Genomic DNA, 17902 nt, shown 5'->3' with positions numbered 1-17902 from the left:
TTATCTGGAAAGTTCTTTAATGTTTAGTTGTACACTTCACACACACAAAGATAATAATTATACACAATTAGGGCAGTACCAAAAAAAATCTGGGCCAAGTAGACCAGCTCTAAACTGAATCCCATGTGCCCCACACATACCCCCAGAGCTGAGCAGAGGTGTGGCAAGTCTGCCTGAAGCAGGGAATGTTTATCTAATCGAGTATTACAAAAGCATTTTTTTTAAGGATCATGTAAGAGCTGATGTTTGTGTGCAAACCATAGTGCTAATGCAAAGGAGTTTTATCAATTAAAGAGGATCCTTAAGAAGAGCCATGTAGAAACATTTTATTAGCCATCGGGTTGAATTACCATACATGCTAGGAAATGGTACAGCGGCATTTCTTGAAGGATATTTTACGACTCAGCCTCTTCTTGCTTGAAGCTGGTGCCTCAATGACCTTGCTCTTAGGATCGTATTGACATGTTTGTAGATAGAGCTTGTTGACCATATCCTCTGAACTCAGATATGCCTGGGGTTAACTGCCAGCACCTCTATTTTTTTTTAAAATCTGGGGTATTCTGGGTAAGGTGGCTTTCCTCTCTGTACTCAGCTTTCTCTTCTGCAAAATGGGCCTGGCAGTGGCCTTGACACTTGGTGGACTGGTCAACTGTCAAGCAGAGTGTAGTGCCCAGTAATGAAAGCTACCATTAGGGCTCTTCTCCTCTACCCACCCTACCATTCTCATCCCAAAGCGCCTGGCCCACTGGGAAGCTGTAGTCAAGAAGGCTTGGGGAGGACCTGAAGGCCACAAACGGGAAGCAGAACAGAGCCAGGAGTGTGTGTGTGACAGTGGCCTTGGGGTGGGGATGGTGGTGCTTTCAACCATGCAGTTCTCAGGACAAATGGTATCTTCCAGAGCTTTAAATGGCTCCCTAATCACCTGGAAAAGAACACTGACATCAACAAAGAACATTCTCTGAGTAGTCATCAAGAGACCATGTTAATTGTGCCGGACATTTTGCAATTTTTATCTCATTTCCTTCGCCTGACAACTCCTTCAATTTAGACCCTGCACTCTATATTCTACCTCCCAGCGATACCCACAGCCCTATTTTTTTTTTATTCTTTATTTTGAGGTTGTCTGCGAACCACGATCCTCCTGTCTTAGCCTCCTAAATGCTGGGATTACAAGTGTGTGCCACCACCCTTGGCCTCCTTTTTATTTTATTTTTTATTTTTATTTTTGCGGTACTAGGGATGGAACCCAGGGGCATTCTACATCCAAGTTACACCCCCAGCTCTATTTTTTTTTTAATTCTTTATTTGAAACAGGGTCTCACTGAGTTGCAAAGGGCCTCACTAAGTAGCTGAGGCTATCTGTGAACTGCAATCCTCCTATCTCAGGCTCCCAAATGCTGGGATTATAAACGTGCACCACCATGCCTGGCTGCATTCTACTTTTGTGAGCCTCAGTTTCCACATCTGTACAACAGGGGTAAAAATAAGAACTTATGCCTGTCAAGAGAGTTGAGAGGGATAGGTGAGATGCTGTAACAGCCTCAGACAGCTCCGGACACATGGGATTTTCCTTAATTCGGGGCCCCCATGCTTTAAAGCCTGGGTTCCATCAGGCAGCCCCACAGGCCTGGGCCCGGGACCTCTAGGTTCACAGATGCACAAAGTGGGTCAGCATTTGCCACTCGTGCCTGCCTGTGATGCTTCTGCTGTGTGAACTCTCAGGACCAATGAACCACTGATGGCATGCCACGTGTTGCCTAGGAGTGCCCCTGCGCACCATTGTCGGTGGGTCTGCTTTAGCAGGAGGCCAGATGCAATAGAAAATATTTCAAGCCAGGCATGGTGGTGCATGCTTGTAATCCCAGCATTTGGGAGGCTGAGACAGGAGGATCCCGGTTCGTGGACAGCCTCAGCTACTTGGTGAGGCCCTTTGCAACTCAGTGAGACCCTGTTTCAAAAAATAAAGAATAAAAAATAGGGCTAGGGTTTTGCTTGGAGGTAGAATGCCCCTGGGTTCCATCCCTAGTACTTAAAAAAAAATAAAAGAAAGAAAAATATTTCAGAGTAGTGATCCACCTAGAAGAATCCCATCTACACTGCCTTCTCTACCATCTTCCAAGCCCTGGAGACACCAGGGTGGCTCACAGGGACACCTGCCTCCCTGGGGTTTTGCCTAAGCTTGGCAGTGTGGCTCAGGTTGGCCACTGGAACTTTGGGCACCTTTCCCTTTGTTGGGAATTTAGCACCATTGATTCAATAGGTTCCAGCCATTTGATCTCCAGGGACTCGAGCCAGTGAGACAAGCCACACCCACCGGCTAGCAGGGGCTGTGGAAGGACTTCCAGGGGATTTTCAGGAAAAGGAGGTAGGCAGCAGGGGTGGGGGTGGGAGTGAGGAGGAAACCCAACACTTTACTCCACCTATAGCTCCAGCTGCGCTTCCATCTGGCAAATCCTGGGGCAGAACAACACACACACACACACACACACACACACACACAGAGAACTCAAATGGAAACAAATGCAGCCAGCCCTACCTGGCAGGTAGCTGTCTTTCTTGGCCAAACACAGAAACTCCAGACAGTCCTGTGGGGCTGGGGGCTACTTGTTGCTCGTTCTCTGGGGCTCCAAGGGGTGCACTCTGGCTTTTCCCTTTGCGGAAGGGCTTCTGGCTGCTTGGGGGGGGGGGTGTCCTCCTCCTCCTGCCGGCAGCTGAGGCACGGTGTCTTTAGACTGCTCCCTTCCTGCCCATTTGCAACATCTCCCCTCTGGAGACCCCAGGCTGGATCTGACCCGGGAGCTCACATTGGTGCACAGGATTGCTGCTGGCCCCATACCTGGTCAGGTAGATTACCCACAGACTTCCCGGCACCCGTGGGGGCAGGGTGTCAAGTTCTTACTCCCGGGGCTGTTTGTCCTCCTGGAAGAGAAGCCCCCAGAGAGCTCCCTCTGAAAATATCTAAAAAGAAACTTTCTCCAGGTCTCCAGTCCCAAACAACCCTTCTTCCCCTCCCCTCCCCTCCCTCCCCGTTGCAGCCTAGCGGGAGGCGGGCTGAGGGAGGCCCTCAGCGCCACTGAGGGGCTCGCTTTCCTTCGGGGAGGTGGCTGAGGATGGAGCCACGGTCCTCCCTCCCCTCGCATCCTCCGGAGTCTCCCGGTCGGTCTTCGCCCCTCGGCGGCGCCTGCTGCCTCCCCGCCTCCCCTCCTAGGCGCTAGCAGTGCTCAAAATCCTGCCCAATAGAAGGGGACTGGGGGAGGAGGAGCGGAGGGACGGAGGCCGGCAGCGAGAGAAACGGCATCCGGAGTCCAAAACATCATGGGGAAAGGAGCGGAGTGGAGCACGGTGGCGGCGGCGGCTGGGAAGCCGATCCGCTGCCGACCTGCAGTGCATCAGCGTGGCTGCCCTGACACACCGGAGGATGGTTAACGCGGGGCATTATGCGCTGGTTAACAGGCTCCCAGCTGCTCAGCGACTTGTTTTAAGCATTTTCTCCCTCGCTCTCGCTTTTAATCTTGTCTCTAGTGGCGTGTGTAGGGGGGAGGACTTTATTTCCATTGGCTAAGCGCTCCCTTCCCACCCACATCCCTTCCACATCACCTTGGTGTCTCCCTAAATAAAACCAGCCCTCCTTATCGCCTGCAAAAAATCAGGAGCTAGAGTTTGAATGGGTTTTATATAAACACTCACCCCTGTCAGCGTGCGGCGGCGGGGCTCTCAGCAGAAACTCACAGCGTCTGGCCTGATGCTTGCCTGGCCTTCTCTCCCTTGAACAGCAAGGTTTAAGCAGAGCCCGAGGACTGGGAACTCTTCCCTGAAATCTGATCAACCTGAAGCCAGTTGCGGAACTGCACAGGGTCCCCATGGACCTCAAGGAGAGCCCCAGTGAGGGCAGCCTTCAACCTTCCAGCATCCAGATCTTCGCCAACACCTCCACCCTCCATGGCATCCGCCACATCTTCGTGTATGGGCCAGTGACCATCCGGCGGGTGCTTTGGGCAGTGGCCTTCATAGGCTCCCTGGGCCTGCTGCTGGTGGAGAGTTCAGAGAGGGTATCCTACTACTTCTCCTACCAGCATGTCACCAAGGTGGACGAGGTGGTGGCCCAGAGCCTGGTCTTCCCGGCTGTGACCCTCTGCAACCTCAATGGCTTCCGATTCTCCAGGCTCACCACCAACGACCTGTACCATGCTGGGGAGCTGCTGGCCCTGCTGGACGTCAACCTGCAGATCCCTGACCCGCATCTGGCTGACCCCATGGTGCTGGAGGCCCTGCGGCAGAAGGCCAACTTCAAACACTACAAACCCAAGCAGTTCAGCATGCTGGAGTTCCTGCACCGCGTGGGCCATGACCTTAAGGATATGATGCTGTACTGCAAGTTCAAGGGGCAGGAGTGTGGCCACCAAGACTTCACCACAGTGAGTAGCTGGTTTTCCAAATGCTCGCTCTCGTGCTCGCTCCTCTGGAACATTGGTGCGCCGGTGGAGTCCTGCTGGTGTGGGGGGTCTCCCTGTGTTTGGGAGCAGGAGAGAGAGCAGAGTCTCAGCTGAAGGCTCAGAGGATAGTTGCCAAGAGTTGCTGGAGCTGGTTGTAGAAAGGGTGACCTGCAGGGATGGAGCACTGTAGTCGATGCCAGAGGGTCTTACCGTGGGCTCACTTCCTTGGACGTGCTCAGTTGGTGTCCTCCCAGCCAGAAGGAGGAGGCCTGGGTTGTCTGCTGTCTGGGGTGCCTGGTTCCCGAGCCCTGTGATTGGAACAGCTTGTCATTGATGAGGTGGCACCCTCTCGCTCTCGCTTTTTTCTCTCTCTCTCTCTCTCTGTGCTCGGAAGTGGCATCAGGCGCTGCATCCTGTGGGCTGGGCTGGAGCTAAAGCTGTCAGAGAAGGGGGTGTGGGGCCCAGGCAGTATGGATGGCTCCAGTGGCTATGGTAGCTTACTGGAACAGGTGGTGCCACAAGGGTGTGGATGGCTCTTGGGTAAATTCTGAGCTGTGTGTGGAGACTGGAAAGGCCTGGGCTGGGGGCTCCATCTGGTCCACTGGCGGGAGGAAGAGCGAAGCTGTCCAGAGTGCTTGGGCAGAAAAGAGGGCTAGATAGGGCCATGTGTGCAGGATGGGCAGTGAGGTTCCTGCTGGGGTGAGGTGTCCTGCCTGGCTTGTCTGGGAGCTCTAAGCTTGAAACTCAGAGGCTGTTTTTCTGTATACAATTGCTTTACAACGTGGGTGCAGGAGGAGCTGTGAGGAGGGGGCAAGCAGCTGTGGGATTGGAAAGCCTGGAGGGGGAGTGTGGAGCTGGAAAAGAGGAAACACAGGGGCTACATTCCCCCCTCACCCCCACACGATGGGCTTATTGGAGGGGGTGGAGAGGAAGGGCTGGGAGAAAAATTGTTGCTGCCAGGGTTCTCGGTCCAATTAGTGGGCTACTAGGTGTAACTTGGCATAATAGGTCAGATGGCAGCTGCTGACTGCCTGGCAAGTCTGGGGCACCAGGGGCTGTGGGATCCTCCTGAAGTCTGGTGTAGTTTCTTCCCCTGTAGCTGCCTTGGGAAGAAATGAGAGCTTCTGAGTCTCAGAGCCATGAGCCAAAATGCAATTACAACTTCACGATGGCAGGTGCGGCGGTTGCCAAGGGACTGGACTGTGTCATCAGCACTTATGTGGGGTTCTCTACCTCATTAAGACATCCCCTACCTTTCCTGTCGTGCATCCCTTCCCCACCCCCTCTCGGATTCACCTGCCTCTTGCTCTGAGGTTCTTGTTAATGTCGGTCCTCCCAACCCACTGTCTGCCTGCAGCCTCTGTGCTTTCTGTTGGCTGTCTCTGATCTGGAAAAGCCCAGAGTGCTAGGGGCATTCCCTCTCGCAACCGCAACCCATGTGCTAGAGCTTTGCTTCCTGGGGGAGCCGTTTTGTATTATCCCTTTAAAACATTCGGAGGAAGAAGAGCACAGCAAAACCAGCAGTAGTGTTTGCTAAAGAGGATGCCAGTCTAAACCCGAGGAAGGCACCAGCCCTTCTAAATGGAGCTAACAGGATCCTAAAACATGTCACGCACAAATGATGTCTTAGGTACTCTGGGAGAGAAGGGGAAAATGCCTTGTTCTTTGGAGACTGAAATCATCACTATATTCCAGCCCATGCTTTCCAGTGCCTGGCAACACTCAGCCTCACCACCGTGCCATGCATCTCGGAAATACACTCAGCCATTCCTCTGTCTTCCTGCACACACACAGACCACAGATAACAGAGATATGATGGCTCAGAGAGACAGTTGTGGGCAGCAGACTCTGGAGTTGGTCCTTAAGCATTCTCATGGCTGCAGGTCCAACTGATGGCTTCTTCTGTATTGATGTCTATAGTCTATTCAGAAATAAAGATTTTTACCTCAGCTTGCCTTTTTTTTGCAGTTGGCTCATAGTTTGAGTTTCTGGGGTCCCAAAGGTCAAAGGTTAGGTCAAGACCCTTTTCTGAACCTCTCACCTCTCCAGGATGTTTTTCAAATTGTGAAATTGCCTCTGGATGGGACTTATTGCTTGATTAATGGCAAGTCATCATTATCTGCCATCCTGGCCAAGTTCAAGATTATCTGAGTGCCTTTCCTTAGACTGACGCGCTAACTCTGATCTTTCCCAGCGTTGGAAAGGAGGCGAGCCTCGATGCTGCTCTTCCAGCTGCTCAGGGATGTAGGAAAGGGCACCCACTCCAGAGAAGTGGAGGAGGCCTGGGGAGGAAGGTCTTCTCCACCAGGTGGTGAGGGAGGGCAGCCATGCAGAGGCAACACAGCACTGTGTTTGCTCAAGATGAGGAGTAACCCTCCCAATCCACACTTGGGCTCCCTGTGCCCTTTTGGCCCAGAGTATAGGTAATCTTATCCTTGGGCTCTCACCCTAGAAAAATATAAAACAAAACAAAACTGAGGGTTTGGGCATTTGGTTGTTGGAGAAGCCAGCTCTCCGGCTTTGCATGTCATTCATCTTCCCTAATGCACATCCTTCTCCAGTTGGCTTGTTTAGGAGCTCTGCTTGAGGTTGTATTATGCTGAGTGCCCTCTTTCTCTAAGTGCTGTGGCTGACTTATTGGAGAAGTTAAGTGTGGGGGAGGGGATGTCACAGGTGGATGGCTTATTTTCTGTGTTCTTTTCCTATAAAGCATACCTTGTGTCATCTCCAGGGCTAATGCCTTAGCATAAGCTTCCTTATTCCAAGTTCTTAGCTGGTGTGCAATGAAGTGCGTAATACCCTTTAATTAGTGAATGAGCTGTGATTCTAGCAGAGCGAGAGGAGGTTGTTTGTGGAGACTAAATGTCCCCAGGAAGCCAGGTGTGAAATGCTGACTGCCATGTAAACAGGTGTGCTCCACGGGCATGCAGGTATACCCTTGGCCCTCATTCAGGATTCACTTCAGAGATGCTTGTGCTCTTTCTCCTGGAAAAAGCAGAAGGGGGTTTTGATTCTAGGATATCTGCTCAGAAGAGATGACCTGGAGTGGAAGGAAGAAACGGGGAGGGGAGGGGGAGCTGGAGGAGGGTCATGTCTCTGGCCATAATGTTGGATTATCTGAGTTCAGGAATAAGAGTAGGAAGAGGTAGATTTTAGGCCCAGCTCTATCATTTTTTTCTTATTCCCTAGATTATGTCTTGCTTTCTCACCAGTCCTCCTGTTGCTCATCTAACATGTAGTATTGAGATGTGGCCTTATCTCCAGGTTGTTGGGAGGATGAATTATGACAGGGGAGATAAGTGAAAGTCCTTTTGTACCTTTTGCCAGCCGTGTAAATGCAAGGAGGGGTCATCGTCAATATCAGGTGGAGGATTACTATTGTCTGGCCTACCTACCTTGCTCGTAGGACTCATTCTTGACGTGCAATGCTAAAAGGATGAAATTGGGGAGGGAGAGAGAAGCTGTTATTCTATTTGGAGTGTTGGGTTAGGGCCTAGCCTTACTGAGAGGAGGCTTCTGAGAATGAAGGTCGCTGCTGGGCTTGGTAGCAAACAGTTGCTGACAAGTGGCAACCCCACTGTTGGTGACTAGTGTATGGTATTTCATGTGGTTTCTTTTCCCATCACATGGGGGCTCATGTGCCTCCAGGTCCAGGAATGTAAATGATATGTCGTTTTCATTTTCAATCTGATTTCATTAGTTGTATGCCTTTATACTTTTAATTTGAGATCTTTTTCTTTTTAGGGAAGACTTTTCTTTCTTATCATATAAATAAATAAAAGGTCTCTGCTCTATGGCATCTCGTTAGAGGCGCTCACTGTTTGGATCCTATTAACCTGCAGCATATACAAAATTACAGAGATGGTGGAGACGAAGGTTTAGGAAGATCATGTCTTTGGGATTCTTGTATGAGGCCAAATGGGTCCATAGCTAATCTAGTCTAATTGCTTCTTCTTATTACATGGGGAGTATGATGCAGAGAATGTGGGCTTTAGGGAAAGATCTGAGCTGGAACTCCAGCTGTAACATAGACAGCACCTTCAGGGCTCAGCAGTTGCTGTGCTTGTGGGAATCTCAACAACTCTCCCAATTTGTTAAGCCTTCACTTTGCTCAGTGCCTTCCTTTATATTGGTTTTAAACACCGTCTCCCGTCCCACTGTCCTGGCTTCTACATCCTATCTCACATCCCCAAACTCATCTCGTTCTGCCCTAGCCCCTGACAAGGTTGTGTGAGCTGTGCACCAGGTGCCCAGCTATATCGCTGCGTGTTGGGTCTGTTCAATCATGCGCATCCCTTTGTGGATCATTAGAGTCTCTGAGGTGGTCAACACAGATCTAGCGCTTGGCATCCAGGAGTCATAGCCATCTCCCATCCCCTCCAGATGGAGACTAGCTTCTTTCAATAATGTAAGGCCTTCTCATAGAAAGAATCCAGGAAGGCTTGTTGATTAAACAGTTAGTCTGCTCCCTGAGTTGACCCAGAATCCTAGCTCCAGGGCTTTTCTTTATTCGCTGTCTCTTTCCTTTTGTACCTCTCTTTTTCCATGTCTGTTTATTTCCATACTGCTTATCTTTTAAAATCCAGCTCCAAGATAACTGTAGCCTGCTCCAGGAAACCATTGCCCCTCCCTTCCCCATTACCATAATCTAAATTAATCTCTTCTTCTGCTGTCTTCTAAACGGCATTTGGTTTATTCCTTAGTGCGCTTATATCTTTCCTTCCATTAGAATCCTCAAGTATTTGGGCTAAAAGGGACCTTAGAGATGACTCAATTTAATTTCCAAGTTTTTTGTAACTACTGATAATTTTTTAATTTGTTTTTTAAATCCATAAGTAAAAATTGCATATATTATTGTGTCTAACGTGGTGCTTTGAAGTACACACATTGTGGAATGGCTAAATCAAGCTACTTAACATATGCATTACCATGCGTACTTATATTTTTATGTGTGCCTTTGGTGAGGACACATGAAATCTATTCTCTTAGAAATCTCCAAGTGTATCATATATACATTGTTCTAACTCTAGTTACCATGAGGTGCAATAGATTTCTTAAACTTATTTTTACTGAAATTTTGTGTCCTTTGACCAACATCATCTCCCAAATCTGGTAACCACAATTTTTGTTCTCTGGTTCTTTGATTTTTTTTTTTTTTTTTTTTTTTTTGCGGGTCTGGGAATGGAACCCAGAGGCATTTGACCTCCGAGCTACACCCCCTGCCCAATTCTTTATTCTTTATTTTGAAACAGGGTCTCACTGAGTTGCAGAGGGCCTCACTAAGTTGCTGAGGCTGTCTGCGAACCGTGATCCTCCGGTCTCAGCCTCTCAAATGCTGAGATTTCAAGCGTGCACCACCATGCCCGGCTTAAATTTTACTTACTTATGTATTTTAGATTCCACATATAAGCAAGATCATGGAGTATTTGTCTTTCTATGCCTGGCCATTTCACTTAACATGATATCATTTAGGTTCATCTGAGTTATCCTAAAGCACAGGATTTCTTTCATTTTTATGGTCAAATAGTATTCTATTGTATATATATCTACCACCTACACTTATCCATTCATCTGTCAGTGGGCTCTCAGGTTGACAGCTATGGCGGATAATGCTGCAAAAGGTGTAGCTATGTCTCTGACATACTGCCATATTTCATTTCCTTTGGATCTATAGCTAGTGTGTGATTGCTATTCATATGGGACTTTTTTTTTAAGAAATCTCCATATTGTTTTTCATAATGATTGCACTGTTACATTCTGACCAACAGTAGGCAAAGATTTCTTTTTCTCTCCACTGATATTTGTATTCTTCTGTCTTTTTGCTAATAGTAGATTTCTTTTTCTCTCCACTGATATTTGTATTCTTCTGTCTTTTTGCTAACAGTCAGACTGATAGTTGTAATATCTCATTGTTAACCACTGCTAATTTTTCCCTTCATCCTCCCCATAAAATAGGATATCATCACTCATCTTTGTATTCTCAGGACTTAGAACTGTAGAGCACATAGTTCTCAAAATGTGTCTTTATCACAGAGTTTCTGATAAATGGGCTAATAATTTTTTGAATGAGAGGTGATTAGCTGACATAAGTTGAAATGCCCATTTTTCAACCACTCCGTTCAGCACAGATACCTGACATTCCACCTGCATTGGGATGGAATGGCCTATTATTTTTATTTTAATAATATACTGATTACAGAAGTAATTTGCACTTATTGGAGAAAATTTGGGAAGCATGGCAAGTAAAATAAAAAAAGAAAGGAAAGAAAAAATATTATCCCTAATGGCATCCTCATTATAATTGCATGGACTGTTTTGACATTTTGGAAGTAGCTCCGTTCAGCCCCATGTGTGCATGTGTGTGCATTACAGGAGTTGGGATCAGACCTTTTGTATATTTGGTACCAATTCTGCTTTAGAGTAGACACCCAATCAATGTTTGCTCTCTCTTCCTGAGATTCCTTGGGTTGTCTCCTGGGTGTTAGGAGATCCCTTGATTTTAGGTTCACAACCAAACACTAATCATTCTCGCTTGACAACACTGTACTGACAGCACAGCTGGGCATTTATCTGCAGTCATCTTGTGCCACTGTTTTTTGAATGTCTGCTGGGTATGCCCCGGAATCGCGTTCTTTCACACCAGTCAGCCCATTCCTGCTCCTTGATGAGGCTGAACGCTGGTGGGAAAACTCTGCTTTTTCTTGCATGACCTTCCACGCTGCACAACTTTCAGCACAGAGCTGTGGTTCTGACTCTCCATCACCTGTGAAGTCTCTAGGCTCAATGTCAAGATGGTCAGGTGCAAGTTAAGTGATTTCTCACATTTTTAGAATGCTCTACTGTCTGGTGAGTCTTTGGCATGCCCTTGGAGAGGCAGCCTTTGCCACGTTAGGCAAGTTTTAATGATGCCAATCTCTTGTTGGAAATATTTTAGTTTATAGAAACTTAGGTGGTGGGCTCTCTGGAAGTAAAGTTTTGGGGGACAACTTTACATCTTTCTGATGTGATAGGGGATAAGACAATGCTTGGGAACTGATTGCTTCAATGACTCATACATATAGTTGGAAAGAAAAGCTAAGGCTACTGCACAGGCCCTGAGCTAACGCCCAGTTTCTCACTGGGCAAATCTGTACATCTGTGTCTCTTTCCATGGAATTCTTAGATCTCTAGAACTGCCAATGAGAGGGGGCTACCTGCAAGCTTATTGGTTCAGAAACTGGTCTCTTTCTGTTCTCTATGGTGATTCTCTTTTTTTCTCTAGATAGAAAATCCTTCCCTTCATGAAAAATCGAGTCTTACAACATTTTCTATAAAGTGAATCTAGTTCATTACTGATGTATATAGGGAGAGCTGAAATGTGATTTTCCCCTCTAAAATTAATCCTTCGAAGGCTGAATTGGTGGATTTTAGTACCAGGTTTGTTATTATTGGTAGTGCTTCATAGAGTAGCTCAGCATCAAATTCATTCCAGCATACCAAACAATTGCTACCTGAATCTAGAGATATCTGAAAGTTTTCTGCATTCTTCTCCTCCTTTTTGCTAAATCTATTTATATTTGATAGACTAGGTCAAAATGCCAAACTTGACCAGCAAGATTATTTGACCTATGATCTACCATAATGAAAAATTAATGGCCTCTATCACTCCTGCAAGTTGGAAATTTCATATATCACAGTTCTACCATGCATTTGATGAAAACCAACCCAATACAGACTGGGTGTAGTAACTACAGCAAAGTAGCTGCCTTTCACACTCAGAAATATAGCATATTTGTTATTTGATAAATCTGAAGCTTCTGAGTCAAAGCCTGTTTATCAAGCTGGGCTTTATATGGAGATAACATACCCCAAAGTGTCATTATTCGGATGCTAAAACATCTTTCCATCTCCCGGTACTTATTTTGCTCATGATTTAGATGCATTCTCTATTGATTAATTCAGTGGCCACTGAAATTTATGCTCAGGAGAAATTAAACATGTAACAGAGAAGGAATGTATTTGCCTGAATTTATTGATCTCTACTGATTGATTTGCACAACCTTAGCCAAGATAATTAGGCTCTACAGGCCTCAGTTTCCTCATGTGTAAAATGAGTAGGCTGGATGAGTTGGTTTTCAGGGATTTGCCAATCCATACAACTGTAATGCAATAAAATGTGACTAAAATTTATTTTTTGATTCCTCATTTGCTCACTGAAACTAAAACTTCAACTTACTTTGGAGGCTGGGATGAAAGGATGCTGGTGTTAATATGAGCCAGATATATTTATCTACTTATTTGTTCGATTTTATTTACGTAGATATATATGGTGCAAGCGGAGACAACCAGATACACTGAGTGACACTCAGAAGCCTGTCCACCAGCCTTTGTGTTTGACTGCAGCTTGTGGGTCTGAGGGAGAGTTTGGGTCACACTAGTGCAGTGTGTGTGAGCAGGAATCTACTCTGGGACTTACCTGTATGAATTAGCAAAGGCATCTGTGGATGATGTTGTTGGTCTGTGCAGATTTCTTTTTGCTGTTGTGGATGCAACACCTAACAGCTCATATCTGTTTACCCATGGTTGCCTGGTGCCACCTCTCCTGGAGATATCTGGGAAGTTATGCACCTCCCCACCACCTGGGGGCAGCCAGGAGCCAGCAACTAACCCACAGGAGTATAAAATATTGGTCCTTTTGCCTCAGAATAGAGCTCAGGGTAGTGCAATCGATGCAGCAGAGCTTCCCATGGCCTCAAGATGAGCTGGACTTCTCCTGAACCACCTCTGCTGACCTTTCCCCTGCTCTGCCCTGCTTCTCTCTCTGTCTCAGGGGCTCTTTCTGAGTGTACTCTTTGAATAAACCACATGTATAGGACACAGAATCTCAGGCTCTGCTAGATAACTTGACCTATGTAACCATTACTTTTGTATTCTTCATCTGTTTGGTAACATGGAGAACTTCCTCAGTATAGGAAACCTAATCTGGCTTTGAAAGAAATACTTGTGTTAAAAACAAAACAAAACAAACACAAAATCTTAAAAAACATGGGTTTTTAGGTCTGTGTCTTCAAATTGAGATCTATAATGATTTCCAAGAGCAATTTTTCATAAACCAAATGAGCATCTCTCTGATTAGGATTCATTCCTCTAGACACTTCTGGTTTATCCTTCTTGGAGCTCCCCCCACCCCAAGGATAGCCCTTTCCAAGGAGCTGGCCATCCCTAATCTGGCAGCTACCACCCCTCTAAGATGCTCAGATCCTAACTCATACCTTTAGCTGCACCTGTGTCTTCATCATTTCCAAGTCTGCCTTGGAGACTCGGAAAACGTTCCTTTACCCTAATCCCCAGCCTCCACTGTCATTTCTTCCTGAACATGCATCATCCTGGCTTTATGCCCCAAGGAGGAGGCTTCCGCCTTTGATGTTGGCAGTAGCTCGAACCCATCTATAAAGCAGGAGGCAGTGAGAGATGGATGCTGACCAGGGGTGAGGCTCCTCATATGTCACAGAAAGCATGCGCAACAGGGAGTGTATGAAAGAACTCAGACTGTTTAGGCTGAAATGTGAATCGGGTGACTTGAGGGCAGTGAGATTGCTGTCTCCAAACACTTAGAATGCAATAGTAGAGAAGAGGAATGGGGCTCCTTCAGCGTGAGGCCAGAGGGCAGAACCAGCACTGACAGGTGGGTGGGAGTTCAGAGAGGAGTGCATCCATTGATTGGAAGGAGCTGTCCTGGGAGTTGAAAGTACTGTGCACCTTGCTATCAGCTCTAGCTGAGGCCGAGGGATTGCTGATCGGCAATGCTGTAGAAATGGATTGATGCCAGGTAAAGGGTTGGATTTAATGACTTTTAAGTTGCTCCCAATTCTGAAAGTGATTTATTTCCTTCCTGAATAGATAGTTGAGGCGAGAGGTGAGGGCCATTGACAGATGGCATTGGAAAGAACTGATAATTGACAGAAGCTAGGGCATTGAGACTAAGAACCATCCCACTGCCCAGTGCTGTGCAACTTTGAAACTAAGTGTTTCAGAAGCCGGCGATAAGAATGGTGCCATATGAAAATCCCTAGAGATGAAAGAGATGATATTTCAGTTCATCCTGAGAGACAGTGCAGGAGAAGTTGGGGATAGTGGGAGCGAGGGATTGGAGTGGCTGTTAAGTTATCTGAGACTCCCAAAGAGCATATGCATGGCTCTTTGAAAGGCAGCTCCCTGGGCAATTTGTCATGAATTCTAGGAGTTAGTTCTGACCCTAGAGAGAAAATCTCGGGTTGTGGATGGGCACGCCTTGGTTCCATAAAGGGCTGGGAAGACAGAGCCTGTATGGATGATAGGTAACTCTGAGGTTGGAGATCTAGAGACAGACTCAGGCACAGGAGCGGCAATTGAGGCTAATGTGGCAAGGAGAATGGCCTGCCCAGCAGTGCTGGGGTAAGACAACAGAGGGGCATCCAGGCCAGAGGAGCATGACCAGTGTGGGAAGGATAGAGGGGTTCTGGTATCTAAGATAATAAGATAATGAGGCGTGCTAGCTACCGGGTGAATGGACTTTAATGCAAGGCAGGTGTGGGTTCCCGGTTTTAGTGCAAACCACTTACCCCCCTCCAGGCTTCAGTTTCCTCATCTACTAAATAATAATACTGAAATGCAAATATTTTATGGGATTTTTCATAGTGACTGAATGACATAATAAAAGTAAAACTTTTAGCATTGGCCAGATGTAGGATGTTAGCTTTTTGGTGGTGGTTATTGTTGTTATTTTTAGTATTACTAAGATTAGCTGGTGATAAATGCATTGGGAGGGGTTCCTGGAGCGAGAGGATTTTTTAAAATCTATGCTGACAGTGTAGCATCAGGAGATCCCAAGAGAGTGCAAGGAATGTGTCTGTAAAAGGGTCAGGGACCTACCTAGACTTTTTTTTTTTAAATTATGGTTGAACAAAAGTTACCCAGATGCCCAGACTGTGTCAAAAATATCATTTCTTCCATTTGTCCAGCATTATATAGTATATAAAACCTGTTAATGATTGCTAACCATATCTGAGAATTCTAGACATTGTTCTAAAGCGCTTTATGTGGAATAACTCATCCAGTCTTCACAACAGTCATAGGAAATATGTAACTCTGGCTTTTTAATATTAAAAAGAATTTGGAGTTCAGAAATGGAGTTCAGAATTTGGAGTTAAATGACTGGTCTATAGTCACTTAGCTGGAAACTAGAGGAAGCAGGATTTGAAACAGGTAGTCTGGTACCAGATCCTTGATGCTTCATAAGATGCTGTTTGAGCCACCGGTGGTTGTGCACACCTGTAACCCCAGTACTTGGGAGGCTAAAACAGGAGGGCTGCAGGTTTGAGGCCAGCCTCAGGAATTTAGTCCCTCAGCACTTTGAATGAGCCTGATTCAAAATAAAAAAAAATTAAAAAAGGGCTAGGGTGTAGCTTGGAGGTAGAATGCCTCTGGGTTCAACCGATGCTATTTGATCCTTACAATAACTGTGGCACTTGATGGAATATATATCAAGGTATCTGTTTTGCAGTTGAACATAGGTAAGGTTCAGAGAGAGGTTTAGCACTGGCACAAGGTTACTTGGCCCCAAAGTGGCACCACTGGGGTATTAGTTTCAGTCTTCAGATCCCCTTTGAGGATTCTTTGCAAGCATCATGCTTTCTTGTGCAGGGTTAAGGTCAGTGAAGTCAAGCTATTCATTAGTAGGTCTTCAGGTCTCAGGCCAAAAGGATTAGAATTTAGGCACAAGGTCCCTCAACTTATTGACATCTTTTGTTGTAACTGGAGCCTGGAAGTTCTGGAGCTGAAGAGAGGAAGGGAATCGAGTGCGTAGGAAGTCTCAGTGGCAGAGTTCAGGTGTCCATGTCATCTTCTGGCTCTCGCCTGCATTCCTTGCCCTTGTGTAAGTCAACAGAGAAAAGGAATAGGCAGCCTCAGAGCTCTGTGGCTGGAGATCAAGTGAGGAGTTTGAGACTACCAGACAATATTCCATTTTTTCCAAAACAAGACCTTCCAGCTGCGATTCCAGCCTGGAGGAGATTGAACAGCACAGATGCCACCAAAGGACTCTGGTTCTGAATGTGGCTGAGCCCAGGCCTTTTCCTTTGGTAGGTGTGCAGGCTGTCAGAGGCTCATGGCCTGCCTCTTTGCTACAGCTGATCTCACTGGGAGCAGAACAGGGACACTGTGCCATCAAGTTTGCAAATTGCACTTTCTCTTTTAAGGGAAAGATGGACATTGGATCCTACAGCTTTGATGTCCACATTTTACAAGCACCACATCCCTGGGAGCTGGTTACATGGCTGTGGTCCTTCTCAATTTCCGCCTCCATTGCTCTGCCTTTGATGCTTAGATCTCTCCTGCCCAGGAGTGCACAGGTGGAGCCCTGCAGTTCCATGACACTCTCTTCAGGAAAGCTGAGAAGCTGGAGAAGTCTCTTCTTGCCAGAGTTTAGCACTGGATATCTCTCCCAGTTTTCCACTGGGGGCTTGGAGGTCTCGTATCAGGAAATGAGCATCACTTTCCAGGTGTGCAGGGGATTCAGCCCTGCTAATTCTTTTCACCTCTTCTTCCCCATTTTGATTCTGACTCTGGGGGGCAGAAATGCTAAGTTTATGAGACACAGATGTGTTTAAGGAACCAGGTGGCAAGAGTTTGGCATTGAGAGCTTCAACTTCTGCTTCTGAATCAGTGACTTGATTTAAAATGTCCAGTCTGAGTATGTTCCAAGGGACAAGTGTGCAAGCAGGAAGAGCTGGGGCTGTGGAATAACACCATCAGTTTATAGACAATTTGGATGACCTTATGATTCTGTCCTAAGATAGTGTACTGTTTGGATGACCTTGGGCCAGTTGTTTAATTAGATTTGGGGGAATGAAATGATTTGTAAACTGTGTAGCACAATTGGTCTCAACCTATGTGAGCTTTTTCTCATCCTTACCTACATGCAACCTTTTTGATATCTAATTCAATGCTACATTTTTTCATCTCCACCTTTCTATTCTTTAACTAGGGATTTTCTTTGAGGATCCTGGGAACTGTTTCTACTTGTGTTTCTTTTCTATATTGAAAGGCCTCTCCCTGGAGCAGGAGCCACTGAGAAGGGGATCTAGCATTTCTGCTGTGATATATGGGGAATTTCAGGTTCCTGCCTTCTCACCTCACTATTGGTCCTGAGAGATGCCCATCTCTTTTCTCAAGGAGGATGAGATGGCAGCTGATGAAAGAAATGTGTCTGTGTGGAGTGGAAGTTACAGTGTCTTCTAAAGTTTGGGTCAACACTACTTCTGCCTTCCCAGAGTGATTTTCCAGCGAGACACCTTCCATCCCTTGGGCCTGTTAGCTATTTCAGGGACATTTTAAGTGGCTATTAACAAATGTTGAATTATGGCTGCAAACCTCTGGGAGTCCAGTGGCATTCACATGAATCACAAGTGAGTGCTGTGCAGTGAAGGCTACCAAAGTGGGCAGGGATTAAA

At 46.6% G+C, this 17902-nt stretch overlaps 1 protein-coding gene across 1 annotated transcript in view; it reads left to right on the top strand.

The window, feature by feature from the left end:
• Nucleotides 1-3860: 3860 nt before the first annotated feature.
• Nucleotides 3861-17902, top strand: part of ASIC2 (acid sensing ion channel subunit 2) — a gene marked incomplete at both ends in the record, with an annotated part of 1119632 nt that continues 1105590 nt past the window's right edge. Inside the window, one exon of the mRNA XM_080712309.1 lies at nt 3861-4415. Coding sequence (XP_080568435.1) covers nt 3861-4415 — 555 coding nt within the window. The remainder of the gene's footprint in view (nt 4416-17902) is intronic.

This window comes from Muscardinus avellanarius (genome assembly GCF_963383645.1).
Source record: "Muscardinus avellanarius genome assembly, chromosome: 16".
NCBI classification, from domain to species: Eukaryota; Metazoa; Chordata; class Mammalia; order Rodentia; family Gliridae; genus Muscardinus; species Muscardinus avellanarius.
Note: the sequence above shows the minus strand (reverse complement) of the source record. Positions and strands in the feature narration are given on the sequence as shown.